This window comes from Hemiscyllium ocellatum, chromosome 37, assembly GCF_020745735.1.
Source record: "Hemiscyllium ocellatum isolate sHemOce1 chromosome 37, sHemOce1.pat.X.cur, whole genome shotgun sequence".
NCBI lineage: Eukaryota > Metazoa > Chordata > Chondrichthyes > Orectolobiformes > Hemiscylliidae > Hemiscyllium > Hemiscyllium ocellatum.
This window is the reverse complement of record NC_083437.1, coordinates 42470187-42492058: the sequence shown is the minus strand read 5'-3', so window position 1 is coordinate 42492058 and position 21872 is coordinate 42470187. Positions and strand designations below refer to the sequence as shown.

Below are 21872 nucleotides of genomic sequence, written 5' to 3'. Positions count from 1 at the left end.
GATGAACTTATTAGCCATGATTGGCAGAGCAAAACTGATTGGCAGGGCTGAATGGCCTAATTTCTGCTACTGTCTTATGATTTGCCATTGACTTTGCACTGACAACCCTCTTAAGTAACATTCCCCAATCTATCGAGAAAACAGTGAGTGAGTTGGCTATTTAGATTCTGAGATTAGATTCCTGAATCAAGCACTCCACACTCCATCTTGAAGAATTCCATCAAATACTGTTACTCATCCCCAAGAGGCTTCAGACAACCAGATTTCCAATTATTTCTTTCTTATTACACAATACATACTCTCAGAACACCTGTTCTCCAGTTGATTCAACTTATTGTCCAGAAAACCACCCTTTATACACTAGCAAGAATTTCTCATGTATGGTTTTGTTATTAATTTTATTTGTCCTGTTTGGATATTAAAGTCACCCAGAACATGTTCCTTTAGTGCATGCTTCTGATTTCCCATTTAAATGCCAGTTCCAAATCACCCCTAGATTTTTGCCCCTGGGTGTTTCTCAGCTCTACCCCAACAAATTCAACATAGTTAAGGCTAATATTGTAGGAAAGAGGTGGGTTTTCTAAAAAGTTTATTTCTCGTAACAAACATTTTGATTAACTTCTGTAGCCATAATGCTTGAACTGTAGTCTCATGGGATCTACCACTGTACAGCACTTATTAATTCAGGCTGAATCTTAACGTATTTATTTGCTATGGCAACGGCATTAAGCCTGGAAATCCAACAGCAACTGACAACTTAGACTACACCAGTGAGTTCTAGTTAAAAAATTTATTTACAGTATATGCATATCCAAATTCCATTTGTAGTTCATAAAACTTACATATTCAAGGCACATGTATGTTTGCTGCACTACATTAGAAGTTTTATGTACAATATCTCCTGGTTGTAAGCAATTCATTTTACTTAATAGAACAAAACATGTACACTTGAACAGACAGACAATTATCAGTTGCAAATAACCTTCCTGCCCCATCAAAAGAAGTTCAAAAATCTCTTTACAAATATTAAGTAACCTCTCTTAGGTACATTATTACTTCCCAAAGAAAAATTTTAAAGTACTTTACATAACTACAAAGACAATGGCTTCTTTCTGAAAAATACAATAGTGTATGCAGCAGCAAAATCAAAAATAGCCATGTATCTCTTCTGTAAAACCATATCACCGTCAATCCTACTTTAATGGTTCAGACCAAACAACAGGTGGAAGTTTGTAATCACACATTTGAAAGAAATTTATTATTTTTAAAAATTAAACTGAATGAAATTGGCACCCAACTGCACCATTGAGACAACACTGAACACAAAATATAGTTCACAAAATTGAAGCTGACTGCTTCAAAGAGGGCATTTCTCTCTCCACTCCTCCAGGTGCATTGCACATGTCTGTTTACGGCCCTATATACAAACAGTTAACAGAAAAGGAAATCTTAAATGTCATGTTAACACAAGCAAGTTTTACAAAAAATAATTTACAAACCCTGAAACAATATAAAGCTGTGTAAACCATACACAACTCAGTTTATCAGAAAATATTTAATATGAAGTTTATCAGCAGTTGGTAAGACACTATTAAAAAGTCTTAATAGGGATGTCAGCAGGAGCCACTACATTGGTTTTCGAACTACAAGCAGTGCAATTTACACAACTAACCCTCAATGTTCTACAGGAACCTCTTTAACAAAGACTTGTTTAGAGATTGTATAAATCTTGAATAATACAAAGTTATGTAAACAACATTAAATAGGCTTCTCCCATCACCGCCGGTGTCTGCTGTGGCCAGAGTGGCTGTTGTGATGTTTTGTAGACCTTTCATAAGACCGTGATCGATCGTGCCTTCGCTCTCTATGATGGCTTCTGCTTTCTTTGTGTTTTCGAGGAAAATCTAAACGCTCTCTGGATCTGCTTCTAGATCTTGACAAACTTTTACTGTAGCTCCTGCTGTGTGAACGCCTGCGTTTGTGGGAATTGTATTTGAATTCTCGCATATCATCATATTCCTTGACTTTTGGCCTGCCAATGTAAGGTGAGCTTCGTTTGTGCCGTTGTGGAGGGGAATCACTGCGGCTTCTTGAGTGGCTGCGGGATCGAGAGCTGTTAGATGCAGAACGGCTTCTTGTTCTTCTGTTTACAGGTTAAAAAAAAATTCCAAAAGCACAAATTAGTACATAAATAGAATCTAACTAGTCAGAATTATTAAAAGATTACACTGCTAGGAGATATTCAACCCATCCAGTCCACTCCAGCTCTCTGCACGAACAACTCAACTATATGCACACCCCAACCCTTTCCCCAAAGCCCTGCAGCTTCTCTCTTCAATTCCCTGTTGAAAGCCCTAATTGTATCTGCCTCCACACCACTCTCAAGCAGTAAAATTCTAAACTATACAAGTGAGTCAGTTACAGTACTGTTTTGCTCAACACTAGGCACTGGTAAACTACTAGATATTGCTTTTACACAAGCACAAGAGAAATACCCAGCAAAGGCAGTGACAGAAGTTAGTGAAATACTAACACTTGATACTAATTACTTACCGTCTCCGTGGAGAATGTGAATGAGAGCGAGACCTCGAGTAACTCCGACCTTTGCTTCTGCTCCGACTTCTGCTATTCTTCCCCTTTTGAACACTAGAGAAAAAAAATTGGAATTGTAAGGTAGGCATCTATAATCCTGACAAAACAGACTGATTCTCTTTTGGGCAGCACAACAGATCAGTGGTCAACACTGCTGCCTCACAGCACCAGGGACCAGGGTTCAATTCCAGCCTCAGGTCACTGTCTGGTGTTCAGTTTGCACATACTCTCTGTATCTGCATGGATTTCCTCCGACAGTCCAAGGACGTGCAGGTTAGGGTGGATTGGTCATGCTAAATTGTCCATAATGTCCAGAGATGTGTAGGTTAAGTGGATTAGACATGAGAAATGCAGTGTTACAGGGATAAGGTATGAAGGTGGGATGCTTTTTGGAGAGTCAGTGAGGCCTTGTTAGGCCAAATGACTTGTTTCCACAATGTGGGGATTCTACAGAATTTCTATAAGTCTATGAAAGCAGCAGCAATTCTGGGAACAAAGAACTGTGCAACTTGTGATTTCCTTACAGGAAACCAATAGATGGCATCTTACAAGAGGCAATTTTCCTGTTAGTACAGAAAAACTACTTAAATCATTTAAAATTGGTCATTACCAGAAATTAAACATTTACTATAACTATTCCCAAACTAGAAATTGGAATGCTCTGTTAAGGAAAATATGTATGGTACATTCTTACTAACCCATTAAAAGGACTGTTAGATCGGGGCCATTTTTCTTCCTCATCCAGTTTTCGTCTAGCATTTTTCATTGCCTGGATAGATAGTGGCGAAGGTTTTTCAAGTTTTCCATCTTTGGGAGAATCTACAAAGCACGACACAGATCATTTAGAGAAAAGGTCAGGCAATCACAGTGAAACAAACTTGTTAAATTAGATCGTGGCTGATGGAATAACCCCAATTTGGCTCTGTAAGTCTTCATACCCTTACCGAAAGGAGCATTTTCAGCATCAGATTTGAAAGTTTTAATTGACTCCTGAAACTCAAGGCTGTTTTTTTTTGTTAAAACAAAAAGGGGGCTGTTTTCCAAATGAAAAAATGTTTCATAACACTGCCCCTAAATGGCTGCTTACATCCCCTCGCTCTGGACACTCCCATTCCTCTTATCCATTATTTTTTTAAATTATCTAAACACAATTAAATCACACTTAATCACCTGTGCTCTTGGCAAAAAAAAAATTCAGCCTGTCCTCATTTAATCTCTAATTTCAGAATTGGGACAGGGTAAAAAGCTGAGGTTACACAGATCCTCGGGTAATATCTCCTGTTGGAGATCATAAAACATTCTATATGACCACCGGTTAACAACCCCAAATACATTACTGGGGGTTCAAATTTAACAGTTTACCTCTGCTACTAATCTTTTGTGTAGGACCCTCCAAAGTTCTCAAGATCAAACCTGACTAGAAAGACAAAACCAGATTACTCAGAGGACCAGCAGAAAATATATTTTATTTTTAGTTGGTTGGCAAGCGTTCAATCATTTGCCTTTGATAGATTGTTAATAACTTTGCCACCACCTTGAATAATATGATAGTTTTGCAAATTAAATTATTTTCCCTTCCCTTCATAAATAAGAGCCTGGCAGCTGTAATGTTTCAATCTGAAAAGGCACAATTACCAAATCTAGGGAATTTGGAAAAATTATGACTAAGGCTCTACTGTTGACATAAACTGAATATATAGAGGCCAGAATAATGATTCAATTTCCACTTAGAACACCGGGGTTTTTTCTAAGGTACTGACTTGTGCACAATTCACAAAGCACTACAAGGGAAGGTATCGCATCAAGGATAAACTAATATGTTTTTTAGCATTCAACTTTCAGATGACTCATAAGAGGAACAATGGCAAATTTAATTTAACAAAGCAAATGATTGCACCTGGTTTTGAAGATGGAGAGAAGCTTGGGGGAGCATCTAATGCAGGTGTACCATCTGGTAAAAGACCTTTGGCTTTTGCTTTTGCTTCTTGAAGAGCCACTTTTCGCTTTTCAACTTCACTGTCAAGGTGTTCCAAATTTGCCTGCAAGAATAATTAACATTCTAAACTAAGAAACAACTCTTCTTTTCAAAGACAATATAACCAATTTGTATCTCAAAAGATCCAAACCTTTTTCCTTGTGTAGAGCTTTAAGATTTTCACACAGATTTCCTTCATTTCTTCTTCACTTGTTCCAAACAGTAGAAACCAATGGGGACGATTTGGAAGTGGAATCTGCCAAAGATTAAGCCAAACTATATGACCATTGAACTAAATTATTCAAGTTCAGCGTTCTTAATCTACTTGAAAATACTTGTATTAATCTCAACTTTCTACTGAAGCCTCTAGAATACCAGGTTTTCTTGAGCAAACACCACATGGTTGGAGGCATATTTAATAAAAAAAATCTTTATGCTATCAATGTCTATATCCTCTTTGGTTAAAATTACAGACAAAAAAAAAATGACCAAAAGACAATATCTAAACTCAAGCCTCTTTCACGAGGCTGAATCCAGGTAATGAGTAGAGTAATCCCAAATCATACAGACTAAAATGACTAGTCTTAATCTCAGGCCTCAGCCAAGATATTAGATCAGTATGGGAAGGACATTATTAGAGACTTTTTAAAAAGGTCAGGATTTCCAGACACTTGACAAAAATGGCCAGCTAATCATCAGCAGTTGACAAATCTGACTCTCATACAAAGACAGCTGTGACACTGGACAGTTAGCTAGAAACATTTAGAACAACATCCCAGCAAATTGCAGCAAGTTTAGAAGCAGACAAATATGTATTTGTGAAAAAACAAAGACGTTCACCAACCTCAAGAGCCCGAGCAGCCAAGTAGATGCATGCACAGGCAATGGTCTCTGGATGGTACCTGACAAATACATCTGTCCGTAGGCTGTCATTCATATAATTCCTGAAAGAGACAATGAAAACGTTGCGGCAACCCACCCAACACACTGCTAAATTCTAAATGTAGCTGCTTCAGATGAAAAGTCAAAAAGCCACACAGGGTTGAAAATGCTCAATGTTTTCGTATTTTACAATACTATCAAAAGTAGAAATACAAAAAAAAGTTAAAGAATCTGGACATGACCAAAACATTCATCCAAACGTGGAAATGTGTTTGTCTGTAGGTCAATTCTTATCTTGCATCTTATTAGCCAATTACTACAGGTTAAAATCAAGACAACTTCATGAATAACTGTCAGATAAATCAAACCTTAAAGTGCCAATTGTAGCCACCCCATTACATTTAGACATTTTTGATCCAATGGCTTAGTTCAATGCAGCTTCTATACACCTCTTAACGTCTATTTTCATACCCCCTGTAAGTATACAGTCCAAATTACACATTCTTAAAGTTATTAATCTCACTTTATATGAGAAATTGTGGAATTGAGAGATTAAGCAAGTCTCCCAGCACAGTATTTCAGCCCTGAAGATTAGTATCCCAAGAGCATGCATTCACATAGTTCTGGACTGGAAACATTCAAAAACAGTACAAGAATTATGACATCGACTTCACTGCTCTGTTTTTGGCAATGAGGTGTACGTGGATAAATACTGGTGAATCAGTAATTTCAGATTTGTATGAATAAAAAGGAACCTTTAATGGCAATTTATTCTACCGCAGGAATATTGGATAAGCTATTTTTTTAAAACCCTGTATACATTGCACAAATAAGCATTTTGATCCCTGCATGGTATAGAACACAAAAGAAAGTAAAAAAAAAAGAACCCATTTTAACCTCGGTGCTGAGCTACTCACTGGCCTGCTCTCATGTGATAAACCAATACAACTCAAGGCGTGCAATGTAAAATTAAGACATACTTAAAACATCCATATTTAATGTAAGTCTTGAGATAATGATCCGTGCTAGAATATCTGAACTTCTTGTCTCCTTGATCACAAAAGCGTTTAAAACGCAAAAAAATATAGTTTTTTTCCATGCACCAGCAATATTCCAGTCATTGATATCTTCTCAAGCCTGTACAGATCAAAAATCAATAATGTGACTTGACGGTTTGCAAACTTGAAGTCAGTCTTTATCCAATCTCAACTGGCCACGCAATCAAATATTATGAAAGCACTCCTCTTCGTAATTGTTGTATTTGTCGCAAATACTTAGTGAAAGCACTTTCAATTCTCCCCCATCTTCATTAGCGACAACACATAGAATAATTCTTCTTGTTCATAGTCCAAGTATTCAAGATTCAGCCAAATCAGAAACTGAAAGCTGCAAGATATCACAGGTGCTGCACAACAGTCAGAAGAGTTTCAACAGTCGCATTAACAGTCTTTTGATAAGGATTTCTTCCATTACAGCAATTAATAAAAATAGGCCAATACAAAATTGTTTATAATAAAACATAACTATTAAATGTAAACATTAAAATTTGCATTAGAAACATTACTTTTAAGAATTTAACATTTTACATTTATAAAACAAAACATTTCAATTATTATATATATATTTAAAAATTGTTTAACACAAGAAGCAGTTGGCCAGTTACTATATACCACCTCTCACTAGACAGTCAGCCTTCTTGGAGGAGAACCTGCAATGGATTGGTTCAAAGTGGCAGCCAGTTAGGGCCATCCTGGCATCAAAGTGCTTTGGAGGGCAGTTCAGAAGTCTTAGTCACTTACCATCAGGGTCTACCCTTTGATCGAAAGAGTAGAAAAAAAAGAGAAGTTAAAATGGGTTCTCAAGTAAGCAAATGCTACACCAGCCATAAAAAGACTAGTGAGCAGAAATATGAAATTTTATCCTAGTAAGACTTTTCACATAAATCAGGTAGATGTTTGAAAAATAAGAATTAATGGTCGAACAAATCACATTTTTCCCCACCCACCACTAAAAGTGATCATGACACTTAATTGATTTGATAAATGAAATTAAAGTCTCCAAACAGAAGCTATTACAGGTATGTTAACATGTTCTCACTTCGGGCAAGGCACAATTAGCAAGTTCACTCTGTGCTGTTGTTTCTCACATGGCAACTTTCTGACCTTGACTTTATATCAAGGGAGATGAATAACAAAAAGGATCTTTCTACAAACAAAAGTCACCGTTCACATTGATCCAAATACTTTGGCAATCACTAAATGCTCTCTGCATTCCCTTGTTGACAAGATACCAGAACCCTAATCAAAGGTTACCATCCTGTCATATCTAGGGAATGGTAGACAGTGAAGGGTGGAGGATAAGGATATGTGAAATACATGGATACATATTTCTGCCACTGTCTTTGCTGGTCATCTATTAAAGACAAAGAAAATCAACTTACCATGCAGTTTGGACCAGAGGCCGGTTACGTTCACATTCTAACACCTGAAGGTACATAACGATAATCTGGAAGATACAGGTTATAGAGTTACAACTGAACCTCATTTAGTAATTAGTGGAGTGGTGATAAACAGAACCTAATACACCATTAATACTGTCTGCAAGTGTCATTTCAATCGATTAGTTGTTTTCAACTAACCTATAGTGTGCAGATTTGCACTGGAACAATTGGGAGAATCCTACTTTCATCCTTGAAAGTATACATCCACAAAGTCTCAAGAGTCAAATGGCCTTATCTCTGAATTTCATTGTGGTTACAAAATAGGAACAAATCTAAACAGTTCTGTGTGAGTACAACTTCACTAGCAGTAAAATACATAGCTATCGCTAAAAATGACCGTCAAGTCTACTGTCTCTCAGTTAAACTGCAGGAGAAGAACAGTGCATGTGATCAAAACTGCAACAAGGTTCACTTAACTAATTACTGAGCTCCTGGAATAGGGGGTGCAAAGTAAAGGTGGTAAAATATTCGCACAAGTTCTTCCCTCCCTCAATGTATTTGCCAAATATTTTAATAACTTTCCTCAACGATGGGATTGTGATTGCAATTGTAAAAATGCGAATAAAATGCATGAAAACTATTTTGACAGTGCCACATTCGAAGTTATGCACACATATTTTCGTGCATTACGTATTCAGACTGCACCAATTCTGATTCCTCAGCATAGAAGTATTGTCAAAGCCTTAACCTCAATCTACATTCAGCCAACAGATAAATATATCATGCACCTGATATGGATGAAAGAAAAGACTTGCTGATTGCCATATCTGCACTACCTCAATGTCCTTTTAAAAAGGTCCAGCATATACTGAAGAATGTGCACAAAAAAATTGCCAACGAATGCAAAAATACATCAGTAAACATACCAGCCTAGAAAGTAACAATTTCATTATGCAGATTTGTACAGTAACTTCCCATAGCAAGAACTGGCATTTTACGCACTGATCCGACGGCACTTACTCCATATCCTTCCAATGTTTCTAATTGGCTTTGGTTTAAGCTGTTAAATTCCGTCGGTCCAACATGCAGGGAGAGTCTCAGTTTAAAGTCCAGTGGGAATGTGAAAAATATCTACCACATCATACATGCAGGTTCTCAATAACCAAAGCATAGCTCTTCTGCCTATACTGGTGGAGACAATGCTGCAACTAACTGTTGCATGTGGCCATGCAGATTTTTATTTCCTGGCTGCAACAATCCCAAATAAACTAGAACCATTAGTCCACTATCAAATAATTTATCTAATTCATTTGAATTTCCAAGTTAACAATTATGCAAGCATTACATAACTTCCAGGCCTTCCCACAACTCAGCAAGGCTACACAGAATCAACACACTTGCTAATTTATCTTTCAAACAGAGGATAGGTTCTCCAATTCTGATGGAGGTTCACACACCTGTCATAACACCAATACCTTTCTTTCCCCTCAGCCTAACCTGCTGAACATTCCCAGCATTTCCGGATTTTATTTCAAGAGTCCAAACACTTTCAGTTTCTTGCTTTTGCTCAAATACAGGGAAGTCCCTGATTTACAAATGCCAACATGATTTAATATTGGAGTGTATTAATATTAACGCATAGATCTGACATAGAAATGTTTCCTCATACTCAGAGCTGACTATTTTATACTGTCCTCGGTGTTCCAGCTGCTAACAAATTCAAGAAAGGAACTGCACTCCATACCCACCCAAGAATCAAAATTCACAATTACCAGCAGAATAGAACATTCAAGTCCCAACTGATCGATGCTCATGGTTTTAGAATTAAAAAAAAACTAATTAACTGAATGCAGGAATCACTGGCCCAGAATCCACAGCCCATTTTTAATTATGAGCAGAAGTGATGGTGAAGCCGCCTTTTGAACTGCTGAAATCCATGTGATGCAGACACACACACAGATCTGCTAGGAAAGGAGTTCCAGGATTTTGATCCTTGAACAGTGAAGAATGGCAATGTATTTCCAAGTCAGAGTAGCATGCAACTTGTAGGGGGAAATCTTAGAGTTGATGGTGTTTGCAAGAACCTACAGCCTTTGCCATTCTAAGTGATAGAGGCTGCAGATTTGCAAAGTGCCAAAGGAGCCTGAGCAAGTTACTAGTATCTTTTAAATGGTACACTGTACTACCATTGTGGTCATGGTGAAGGAAGTGCTCGTTGGAAGCAGGCTGTGGGTGGCATCAACACTTCTTGAACACTGTTGGAGCTGCACCTATTCAACCAAGCAGTAAGTATTCCATCACACTTCTGACTTGTAAGCACTTTCATAACCAAACTTCAATAGCTAAAGAGCACACCACTGCGACCTAACCGCATTTACTTAAGTACACGTCTGCCCCTGCTAAAGTATGGAGTAAAAAAATGGGTACTTCTGAATTTGTGTTGGAAATGGTCAATGTCTATAAAAAGAATAGAGCAAAGAAACTTAGCTCAATTAACCTCTTGCATAAAGATTGAGTTTAGATCAATCACAAGGCAGAAAATTAAATGCTTGACTGAGATAACAAGGAAGTTATAAATGAATGCAAGTCCATATCTTTCATGTTCTTGGCTCACTGTTGATATGAAGGAAGGGGCAACATTACACTCTATCCAAATTAGTGCTCAAGTGAACAGAATTCAGATTTTAAAAAACAAATTGGTTAAATCTTAAAAAGCAAGTTAAACAGACAAACCTTATGAGGGTGCTTGACGTGAACACAGAATCCCAGTTCCTTTAACACTCGTCTTTCTGCCTTTATTACTTGGTTTTTCAGGTTGACATAGCTTTGGTCCAAAGGAAGTGGCGTAGGAGATCTTTAACATAAGAGAAACCATATTAACTTAAAATATTAGTCATTACTGCCCCCAATTTTAAAATATTGGACTTGAACGGTAAGTAAATATCAAATGATTGCATTAACCAGAGCTAAAGCTTTCAGGAATAAATTTAATGTAGACTCCAAATGCCAAATTCACACTCTTCAATAACGTGTTAGTTTTTTTTTCTTCCCTAGTTAAACACTTTTTTGAAAGCTTAACTGCCGTAATACAACTACAGTGATTTCCTGTTTCAAGATAATTACCAGTGGAGTATAGCCAAGGCAAACAAAGCTATAGGCCAAGTGTTGGAAAACTGATTAAATAGTTAGGCGGCTGTTTTGAACAGCATGGATGCAATCAACCAAAAGGCCTTTTTCTGTATTTTACATCTCTATGATTCTATAACTGTGCTCAGTCAGACAATTGACTATAATGGAAATCCGAAGCAAATAATGAGTAGAACTTGGCAACAACCTTGTGGCACTTATTAACCTTTCATGGGATGTGGGGATACTGATTATACGTACATATCGCCTGTCCCAAGTCACCAAAAGTGGTGGCGAGTTCCCTTCTAGAACTATTGCAGTCCATTTGAGGCAGGAGACTCATGATGCCATTGGAGAGGGAGCTCCAGAATCTCGATGCAGTAAAACAAAGGAATGGCAATACATTTTCAAGTCAGAATGCTGAGTGGTTTAGAGGGAATGCAGATGTGGTACCAATCTTTAACCTGGATAGGGTCATGCCTCTTGAATGTTGTTGCTATTACACCTATTCAGGCTTGCGGGGAGGATTCCATCACCCTCCTGACTTGTGTCTGTACAGTGGAACCTCGATTATCCAAATAACAATTATCCGAAAACCGGATTATCCGAAGGAGATCGCCAGGTCCCAATAGCAACATTACATCAAAGACGTGTTTCCAACAGTTGTTGCATCTTTTGCTTACAGGGATTAAACATGCACCGTCTGCAAATGACTCGGTGCCCATGCTCTCTCTCCTTACACTTTCCCTGAAGTTCTACACAGCAGTGTAGCCTAAATCCCTCTTCCCCACAATCTCTCCAACATTGTCCTGGACAGGGCAAAAGTGGGACCTGTCAAAATGTTGCAGTATAAAGTTGAGTGCGCACTATTTGGAGACTTGCCCCACAAAGACAGCAGCAGCAGTCTTGTTGTTGGCATCCAGACCAGCTGCCCAGGAGAAGGGGTAGGGGGGTGCGCAGCAGCATTACACAGGGTTGGGTGCAGTGTTGCACGGCGTTGGGGGCAGGGCCTCACGCGCAGTGTGCTGTTGCAGTCTCCTGAACGGGGAACAGACTTTAAAAACTTCAAACCGTAGAGGAAAGACACTTAAAATCGATTAATCTATTATCTAAACGAAATAACGCCCACCCATTATGTTCGGAAAATTGAGGATCCCCCTGTAGATGGTGGACAGGTTTTGGGAAGTCAGGAAGGGAGCTACTTGCTGTACAATTCCTGGAATCTGTCCTGCTCTTGTAGCCACTGCATTTATATGGTTGGTTCTTTCAGTTTGTGATAAATGGCAATACCTCCTACCCCACCTCTCATGTTGACTGTGGTGCATTCAGTGATGGTAATGCCATCAAATGTCAAGGGCTGGTGGTTTGATGGTCTCTCTCAAAGCACAGAAAAAAGGCCTGTCAGCCCATCCCACTTCTGCCAGTCAAAAATAACCACCTAATTACCCTGATCCCATTTTCCAGCTCTCGTTCCATAGACTTTTATGCCTTGGCATTGCAAGTGCACATCTAAATTTTTCGATTGTGCAGGTTTTTGCTTCTACCACCAACACAGGCAGTGTTCCAGATTTCTGCCACATACATACACACAAATAGCACTTGACTCCGGTTTTGCAAGTTTTGAGAAGATTTGTAGCTCAGGTTGAGGTTCTGGATATAGGTCTGCTCGCTGAGCTGGAAGGTTCATTTTCAGATGTTTCGTCACCATATTAGGTAACATCTTCAGTGAGCCTCCGGACAAAGCTTCATCCAGATGCTCACTGAAAATGTTACCTAGTATGGTGACCTTCCAGCTCAGCGAGAAAACCTACATTTGCTAGGGATCTTTCATGCCATATTCTGTCAAAAACAGCTTTAATGCCAAAGGCAGCCACTCTCGCCTTGCATCTAGAATTCAGCTGTTTTGTGTATGTTTGAACTAAGGCTGTAATCAGGTCAGGAGCCAAGTGACCCGAGGGAAGCCAAACTGAGTATCAATGAGCAGACTAGTGCTGAACAAATGCTATTCGATTGCACTGTGAATGTCACCTTCCATCATTTTACTGTTGATCAAGAATCAACTGATGAGGCAGTACAGAGGAATCTTGATTATCCAAAGAACACGGGTAGGGAGTATTTCATTTGGTTCATCGAATTCCGGATAACAGTTTGGCTAAGCATTAGGACCTTGCAATCTTGCCAGACAATCCGAAATTCTGATAATCGAATGCCAGATAATTGAAGTTCTTCTATAATTGACCAGGTTGGACTTATCCTGAATTTTGTGGATAGGACATACCAGGGCATTTTTCAGATTGTTGGCTAAGTCATAAGTTATAAGTTTAAAGGTCATCTTTTACACTGATGTGTTGGGCTCCCCCATCACACAGGATGAGGTTAGTTAATTCGCCACCACTTGTGGGTGTAACAGGACTTTGAGGTGATTCCATTGGCATAGAATTATCTAAATGCCTGTCCCTCATTTGTCACTTGTGCTGTTTGGCATTCAGGTAATGAAACAGTTATTAGAGCTAACAAACGTAAGAAATCAGCTTTACGTCCACTTCCATGTTTTCAGAAATTACTTAATGGGCCAGTGTTTTTATGGCAACTATCCATTCCAAGAATATGGGCTCAACATAGTTCCATGTTCTGCTGTGCAAGTACTGCTCATATCCTAAATGAGTTGCCCCTGGACAGAAGATGATTTCTACGATGCGGAAATCTATAGTAACTGGCCTTGTCTATAGGGATTTAAACCATCTTACCAGTAAAATGGCTATGATAAATGAACACGTATCTTGACTGCATAAATCCAAGTTGTTATTTAACCAATTAGTACTACAACTTTCAACAAAACCCTACCTTGGCAAAGGTAAAATAAGAACTTTCAGGATAGTTTCTGAATTCAGAAACAAGAACGGAGTCAGATTTGTGTTATGATTAGGGTCTAAATCAAATATTTGCTTCTGAAATTCTCAAGTTTCCGTTAAAGCTCAATTATTTCAAGTCAGGAGGTTACTGAGAAAAGCAGCCCTTTAATCACCATTTCAGATCTGTTTTATAGTCACTAATCACAAATAGTCGCAACTTACTTCTTCTCCCTGAGTTTTCGCAAATGATGAAATACATTAATGACATCCCGAATGCGCCTAGGGTCTTCTTCAATTTTAGATGCCAAATGTACACATGCCATCGATAATATCTGTTACGGGAAGGAAAAAAAAAATTAGTGTTTTAATGTTAATGAAGTGATCTATTTACTTGTCTTCCACCTGTATTTTCTAACCACTAAGTACATCCCAAGATGCCTTCAGCCCTAGAATGGTGAGCTGATGGAATTCTCTGCCACAGGAGGTGGCTGAGGCAAAAACGTTGAATGGTTTCAAGGAAGAGTTAGATAAAGCTTCTCAGGCTAAAATGGATCAAAGGGTATGGGATGAAAGTGACAACCGAGTAGTACGCCTGATGATCAAGTATGGACACATACTTGAGAGTAGTAGGCTCAAAACGGCTGAATGGCCTACTCACATTCTTATTTCCTCTATCAGAATCACACATTCATCGTTCGCCATTGATGCAACTGCTCTTTAAAACAAAACTGAACTTCCCATCTCCTATTTCTTGACATTGCTTACGATGCACACTTCACAGACAAAGCTTGTCTGAAACACATTAATGATGGCAGCAGCAACAAAATCAGACAGATTTTAGATAATCATCAAAAAGTATAGCCCATAAGTGTTCAAATTCAGACTGTGCGGACAGCTACATTGCTGCATTATCAAATATGCAAGTCAATTTATGGACAGCAAGTTGCATCAATAGCAAGAAAATTAGTTGAGAAATAGAATAAAAGGCATAGGAGTAGACCATAGTGCTCCTTATGGCTACTGTATGACTCCACAAGACCATGGAAGAACCTCTAAATCAGCTCCATTTTTCTGCCCAATTCTCACACCACTGTTCCTTCATGCCTGAAAATCTAGCAAGCTTAGCTTTGAACGTACCAAACTGTACAACCACAGCCTTCGGAGATACATAACTTCAAATTGAAGACTCAAACTTTTTATCTTGACACTACAAATACCTAGCTAAAGAAATAGTTCTCATCATTGATTCTGTCAAGACCTCTAAGAATTTTATGTCAATTAGACCATCAACCATCCTTCTAAACTCCAATGAATAATTCTACTCTTTCACTCTCTATATCAATCTTCTGTATCAAAAACATATTGTTGAAGAATGCAAGTGTATTCTTACTCTGGCGAGGTGCCAAAACTAGTATTCTGGAATGGTCACACCAAGGTCCTATAATATTGCAGCAAGACTTCCTGTGGCGCCCTTGCAATAAAGACTAATATACAATTTCCCAAATTAATTACGGTACTGTGTTAACATGAACTTCACAATTCATATGCAAGACACAAGTGGCTTGTTGTGTATGTCAGCAATTTCCAATTTTGCATTTTCAAAAATTCTGTTTTCTTCATACTTTCTACCAGGGTAGATAATATCCATATCCCCTTTTGCCTTCTGTCTGTCCTTTTCACAACCTATATTTCCCACAAAACCAGTTATGCCAGCAAATTTGTATATTTTACACTTTGGATCTAGAACACCTGAAAGTTACATTTTAAATAAGGGCAGGAGCAACATGGTGGCTCAGTGGTTAGCAAGGCTGCCTCACAGCACCAGGGACACAGGTTCGATTCCAGCCTCAGTCGACTGCCTGTGTGGAGTTTGCACATTCTCCCAGTGTCTGCGTGGGTTTCCTCCAGGTGCTCTGGTTTCTTCCCACAATCCAAAGATGTGCAGATTAGGTGAATTGGCCATGCTAAATTGCCCATAGTGTAGGTTATTAGTTAGGGGAATGAGTCTGGGTGGGTTACTCTTCGGAGAGCCAATGTGGATTTATTAGGCCAAAAGACCTGTTTCCACACTGTAGGGATTATAAATCTTTGCGCGGCATGGTGGCTTAGTGGTAAACTATGCTGCCTCAGTGCCTGGGACCCAGGTTCAATTCCTGCCTCAGGCAACCGTCTACATGGAGTTTGCACGTTCTCCCCATGTCTGCGTGGGTTTCCTCCAGGTGCTGAAGGACCTATTTCCATTTTGTAGCAAATCTAATCTAAATAGGAGCTAAGTAATCTCTCCTTACCCTCAATTAAACCCTATTAAGTTGCTATACCGTTTTCAAGACTATGTAATAATATGTCCGAACAGATTGGAAATGTCATTATTTTAGACAGTCTGTAGGAAGGTTACTCTGCTGCCTGTGTACTCCATTTTGTAAAGACTGCTCTAAACCTTTATTTTCCATAATATTTGCCATTGAACTCTCCTGCTACCCAACTTGTGCCTCTGGAGTAGGTGCTCCTATGCTAAACTACACTGTCATTTGATAGCAATATATAAGGATCCAAAGTGAAAGTCTGCATTACTTTCCCCATCTGCATCACAGTAGCTTGAAGCACTGGCAAAATTATTATTTCCTGTTGGAAGGGTGGATAGTTAAACTCAGTGCCTCACTTTGTTGTTTTGATTGGAGCTACTGTATACAAGAAATTTAGACAAAATATGAAACAAACCAATTCATGTGACTTACTATGAGCAATGGCATACAAGATGTATAATTACATTATAAAAATATAAAGTTCATATTTTTATAAACATCATAAACACTTCAGACTACCTTCATCATACACACTCATACCTGCAGTAAAATGGAAAATTTGTTATTGTACTTGCTATATATTTCAGGGGGAAAATCTACTTAAAACTAGACTTCCATATACAATCTCTCAAACGTGGATCACAAAGCAGGAAAATCAATAAGACTTTGTATGCTGCTACAAAATCATAGGATCAGGATCCAAAGGAAACTTAACAGTGTTGTACACTCAAATAGATGCCAATCAAGTAGATTTGACATACACTACATGGGTATCATTACTACAATAAATAAAATTTGTGCTAATTTGGGTCCGATAATGGGAAGTGTGATGCAATGGAGAACCACTCTTTGAAAGTTGAGATGGTTATTTGCAGTCTTCATAAGCTTGTCTTGCACATCTAATGATTTCCTCAAGAGCAACTATGGCTGTCAAGTGCAGACTCCATCCCAAAATATCTGTCAACTGCATTTAATCAAAAATACATAATATTCTAAATATTCCTGTGGAATTCAATCTCATTTTAAACTCTTTACACTTACCTCCATGGGATGCTTCACAAAGGATTTTGAATAGAAGAAGCGCTGAAATAAAACTTGTCCAGTTGCCATCGCCACCTAATCCACAAAAAGAACATTACTTAATAAATTCATGTGCCTTACATGCACTCAATATTAATAGAAATTTTACATATTATTTTTATTTGTTCATGGGAAATGAACATCTGTCTCGCAGTGCCCATAAAAGCAGGCACTAAGAGCCAGCTTACTTGCTGTGTTTCTAGAGTTGCATGTAGGCCAGGCCAGGCCAGTTAAAGATGCCAGATTCCCTTTCCCAAAGGATATCAGTGAATCAGATGAATATCTACAAGAATCAATAATGGTTACAGAGTCACCATTAGACTAGCTTTTATCGCAGATCTTTAATGAATTTGAATTTCACCATCTGCCATGGTAGGCTTCAAACCCATGACCCAGAACTCTGGAACTGAAAGCATTATACAAGTCAATTTGCATCATTATTTTTCTGATTAAGAGGATTTACTCCAGTCCATGCAAACCTAAGAGTTAAATAAAAAGGCTCATTTAAACTTTGCAGTACAGTCTTGAAATACAGTAGAGTCTCTAATTAAGAGAAGAAAATGAGGAGACTATTTGGTCCCTCAAACTTTGACAAAAGATCATAACTAATTTGACTGTGGTTTCAGTTCCACATTCCCACAAATCCCCAAAAACCTTTAGCTCCCTTGTTTTGGATGAATCTATACACCCTGCTTTAATAATATTCAATGATTCAATCTCTGCTGCTGTCTGGGAAACAATACTACAGACCAACCCTCCATCGCCACCATAAATGGAAGAGCCATTGTTTTTAAACTGTATACTCTGGTTCTAGCCACTCCCACAAAGGGAAATATTCCCACAGGTTCCATCTCAGGATCACTTATCTGTCTCAAAAGATCAGTTTAAATGACACTGACTTATTCTACCTAACTTTCCTTTACAAGATAACCCCATATTTCCATCCAGTAAGCAGCTGAATTAACGTCCTTGGAACTGCTTCTAATGTATACAGGAAAGTATATGTGTGATGTGATGACTCATACTGTACACAGTACTCCAGTTATGGCCTCATGAAGAGTCATTGGAATGAACAGCAAAATCAGAGGCTCCAATGAAAATGTCCTCATGATGATTTGCAAAGCTAAATTGAATTCATCTATCAGAAAGTGATTGAAAGCAGAACTGGCACAAGCTTCAAATGAAACAGCAGCACCAACCTTGTCTGGCTTAAATATGACTCAAGTCCTATGTTACATGGTTGACTTTTAATGCTTTGATAGTCTGCATCACAGAGTAAAAACAAATTCCTGGTACAAAAGCAAGATATTGATGATTTCTGGAAACCAGAAATAAAAATTCCTCCAGCAGAACAACCCCATCTCAGGATAATTAAAATAGACATAAAATACAACTATGCTGACACTGATTATACTAAAAAGTTTCCAAAATGAGAATCAGTATTCAAATTATAAACATTTATGACCCATTCAATGAAAACCCATATTTTGTTCGAAATTGAATTGTTACAGGTAAAAATAAGTCTTAAAATTGAATAAACTTCAAATCAGTCTGCCAGAGGGTGATGGTGGTACAGTGGTGAGCATAGCTGCCTTCCAAGCAGTTGACCTGGGTTCGATTCCTGGCCATCGCAGGTATTGTGGTTTCTAAACTGACTTTTAAAGGAAGCCACCGCGATAAATCAAGGAAATAAATATTTCACTGGTGATCTTAGCCAGCAATTGAGATGAGAAAATTAATACCACCACACCACAGAGACTGTAGAACAGGATGCTGGTGACTCATGCACATATGTTCTAGCATTAAATACTGTCATGCAGGATTAAACAGTGGTGTGCCAGAATTCCCAAACGCTAAGCATTGTTCTTTTTTGGGAACGGAGGGGAAGTGAGTCTCCCAAAGCATGGCTGAGTTAGACCTTTTGTTACTTGGACACCAAGGAAATGAAAAAAAAGTCAGTCGCACTCTAACAAAAAAAAGACAAATTTAAAAATAGCAAATGTACAATAAAACTACATTTCAACTACAAGTAAACTCAACAGGATTCTATAATTCTGTTTAACTCGTCTGAAAGGGGATTTCAGAAAACTTACAAGTGGCCTTGACCCAATTTCCTGTTTTTCACCCAAACACCACGACGGCAGCACAAAGGCATAGGACTATTTAAACTACACAGCATTTCTCCATTTAAATGGCTGATGGCAGGTGAGTTAAACTAAACAATTAAATTTAAGAGTTTTAATCTGATGTTACACCGGAGATATTCAGAAGCTTCAGTTATTCCGAGAGGCCGCCATGGCTTCCATTGACACTCGCCGTCTCTTCCGCCCTCAATGTAAAGATCCCAATCTCGCAAACCACCCCCCAACACCGAAATAAAGGGGTAACTAGACCCGAGTCAGAAATTCACGCTAGACTACCGCAGTGGCTCTGCCCAGCAGCTTTCCGAAATCCCGAATTCAGAGCAATAGCAAGGCCCCAGGCTGTACCTGAGGGAGTTTCAACAAGATGCCGGCGGCCTGGATTAACTCGCATCCCACTATCCTCAGGTCAGTCTCCACCTCCGGATCGAGGCCGTCCGACACAGAAGCCGTCAGGGAAAGCTTCTCCTCGGAGATCAGGCAGTTTTCTAGGGTCAGGGCAATGCTAGAATAGAGTTTGTCACCGATCAGGATCCCACTGCCACCAGCCGCCATTTTGTCCGCCTCTCCGCTCCGTGCGCGCCAGCTCCCACCCGGGACGGAGCCGTCACTTCCGCTCGTTGAGACTGGTCCCGCCCCCTCCGCTCGCGATAATGCCATTGGTCGGTCCCCAGTCCGTCTTTGTCCGGTGGGCAGCCGCGGATTGGACCAGTCCACCAGTCAATCACTGAGTTCTCCTCCCCGCCTCACTGCGCCATGTTGTTTGACGGTTTTCGAGGGATGGAGCGGTATCTGCGTCTCGCTGATTCACCTCATTGGTATTGAACTGTATCCTGTTTTCAAGTTTGACGCGATAGGGGAGTTGGAAAGAAAATAAATGTCAGCGGATTCGCCTCGGTCTGAGTCATCCTGTCAAGGTGAAGGGCATGATGCAGGTCCAAGAGGGGTCCCACTCCAAGGGGCGGGAGAAGGGAGGGGGTGTCCTTCATGGTCAGAATGATCTGTGGAATTTGTGATCAAAAAGAGTTTGGAAACTTAACATAGGATAACAATGGCTCCGCTGCTGTTAGGAAGGGAAGAAAGATCTTTTAATGTTCTGGGAGTTTATTCATAAAACGGTTAGATTACAAATTAGGCCATTCAGCCCATTTTTTTTCTATTCCATCATACTGCTCTATACTTCACTGTGGTTTATCCAGTTCTGCCTTTTTTTTGTAACACTAAATAAAGTTAATTTCAGAACTATCTTCGCTGTGATGTGTTGGGCACCTTTTCACCCCCTCCCGCAATGTGTTGTCCATCCTTAATTGCCGAGATGGCTGCATCCTGACTCAGAAGTAGTAGGCTGAACCTGAAGCCCCATTACAAACGTGATGTAATCAAATTGTCCAAAGTCCCAAATATACCTGACCACCAAGTACAAGTTAGAAGAAAACGCTCATCAGGTTTCTATACTTAGAAAAAAATAGCTATCAGAATCATAGAGCTCTGCAGCATGGAAACAGACACTTCTGTCCAACTCGTCCATGCTGACCAGATCTCCTAAATTAATCTAGTCCCGTTTGCCTCTAAAACCTTCCTATTCATCAAACCATTCAGTTCCCTTTTTTTTAAATATTGTAATTGTACCACCCTCTGAAGAAGTTGACCTTTGCCAAATTCCCTGCAGTGTGGAAACAGGCTCTTCAGCCAAGCCAGTCCACACCAACCCTCTGAAAACTAACCAACCCAGACTCATTTCACTCTAACCAATGCACCTAACACAATGGGTAATTTAGCCTGGCCTGCACATCTTTAGACTGTGCAAACTCCACACAGACAGTCATCCAAGGCTGGAATTGAACCTGGAACCTTGGTGCTGTGAGGCACCAGTGCTAACCAATGTGCCACCCTTAATCTTTCCCCTCTCTTTAAACCTATGCCCTCTAGTCTTGGGATTCCCTGCCAGGGATAAGACCTTGGCTATTCACTCTATCCATGCTGCTCATGATTTTATAAACCTTTGTAAGGTAACCCTCAGCCTCCGATACTCCAGAAAAATAGCCCTATCCTCTCCTTATAGCTCAACCTTGGCAACATCCTTGCAAATCTTTTCACAACATTTGTCCTATAATGGGGAGACCAAAATTGAATGTGTTATTTCAAAAGTGGCCTAATTAATGTCCAGTACAGTCACAAAATGACTTCCCTCCCGCTATGTTCAGTGTACTGACCAAGTGTATCAAACCCCTTCTCCACTATCCTGTCTACCTGGAACTCAAATTTCAAGTAACTATGAACCTGCAATCCCCAGGACCTTACCATTAAGTGTATAAATTCTGCCCTAATTTGCCTTCCACAATGCAGCATCTCACATTTATCTGAATTAAACTCCATCTGATCAAGATCCCATTGTACTCTGAGGTAACCGTTGCTGTCCACTACACCACCAATTTTATTCACAGCATACAAACTGGATGCAAGATCAGAAAGTGGTAGGAC

At 39.3% G+C, this 21872-nt stretch overlaps 1 protein-coding gene and 1 non-coding gene across 3 annotated transcripts; one reads left to right on the top strand and one right to left on the bottom strand.

The window, feature by feature from the left end:
* Positions 1 to 804: 804 nt before the first annotated feature.
* Positions 805 to 19974, bottom strand: LOC132833833 (cyclin-L1-like). 2 transcript variants are annotated; one of them, XM_060852481.1, is made up of 11 exons: positions 19740 to 19974; positions 17212 to 17286; positions 14090 to 14199; positions 10623 to 10743; positions 7890 to 7954; positions 5412 to 5511; positions 4719 to 4823; positions 4490 to 4631; positions 3291 to 3411; positions 2554 to 2646; positions 805 to 2143 (listed from the first exon to the last, which is right to left on the bottom strand). In XM_060852481.1, exons 1-11 carry the CDS (start codon positions 19944 to 19946, stop codon positions 1777 to 1779), a joined length of 1506 nt encoding a protein of 501 aa, XP_060708464.1. In that variant the 5' UTR covers positions 19947 to 19974; the 3' UTR covers positions 805 to 1776. The 2 variants fall into 2 exon arrangements, with proteins under 2 accessions (XP_060708464.1, XP_060708465.1); XM_060852482.1 differs by lacking the exons at positions 7890 to 7954; positions 10623 to 10743; positions 14090 to 14199; positions 17212 to 17286; positions 19740 to 19974 and adding an exon at positions 7123 to 7235.
* trnag-ucc (transfer RNA glycine (anticodon UCC)) lies at positions 18812 to 18883 on the top strand. The gene has a single exon. It is a non-coding gene; the product is annotated as a tRNA-Gly (tRNA).
* Positions 19975 to 21872: the final 1898 nt, after the last annotated feature.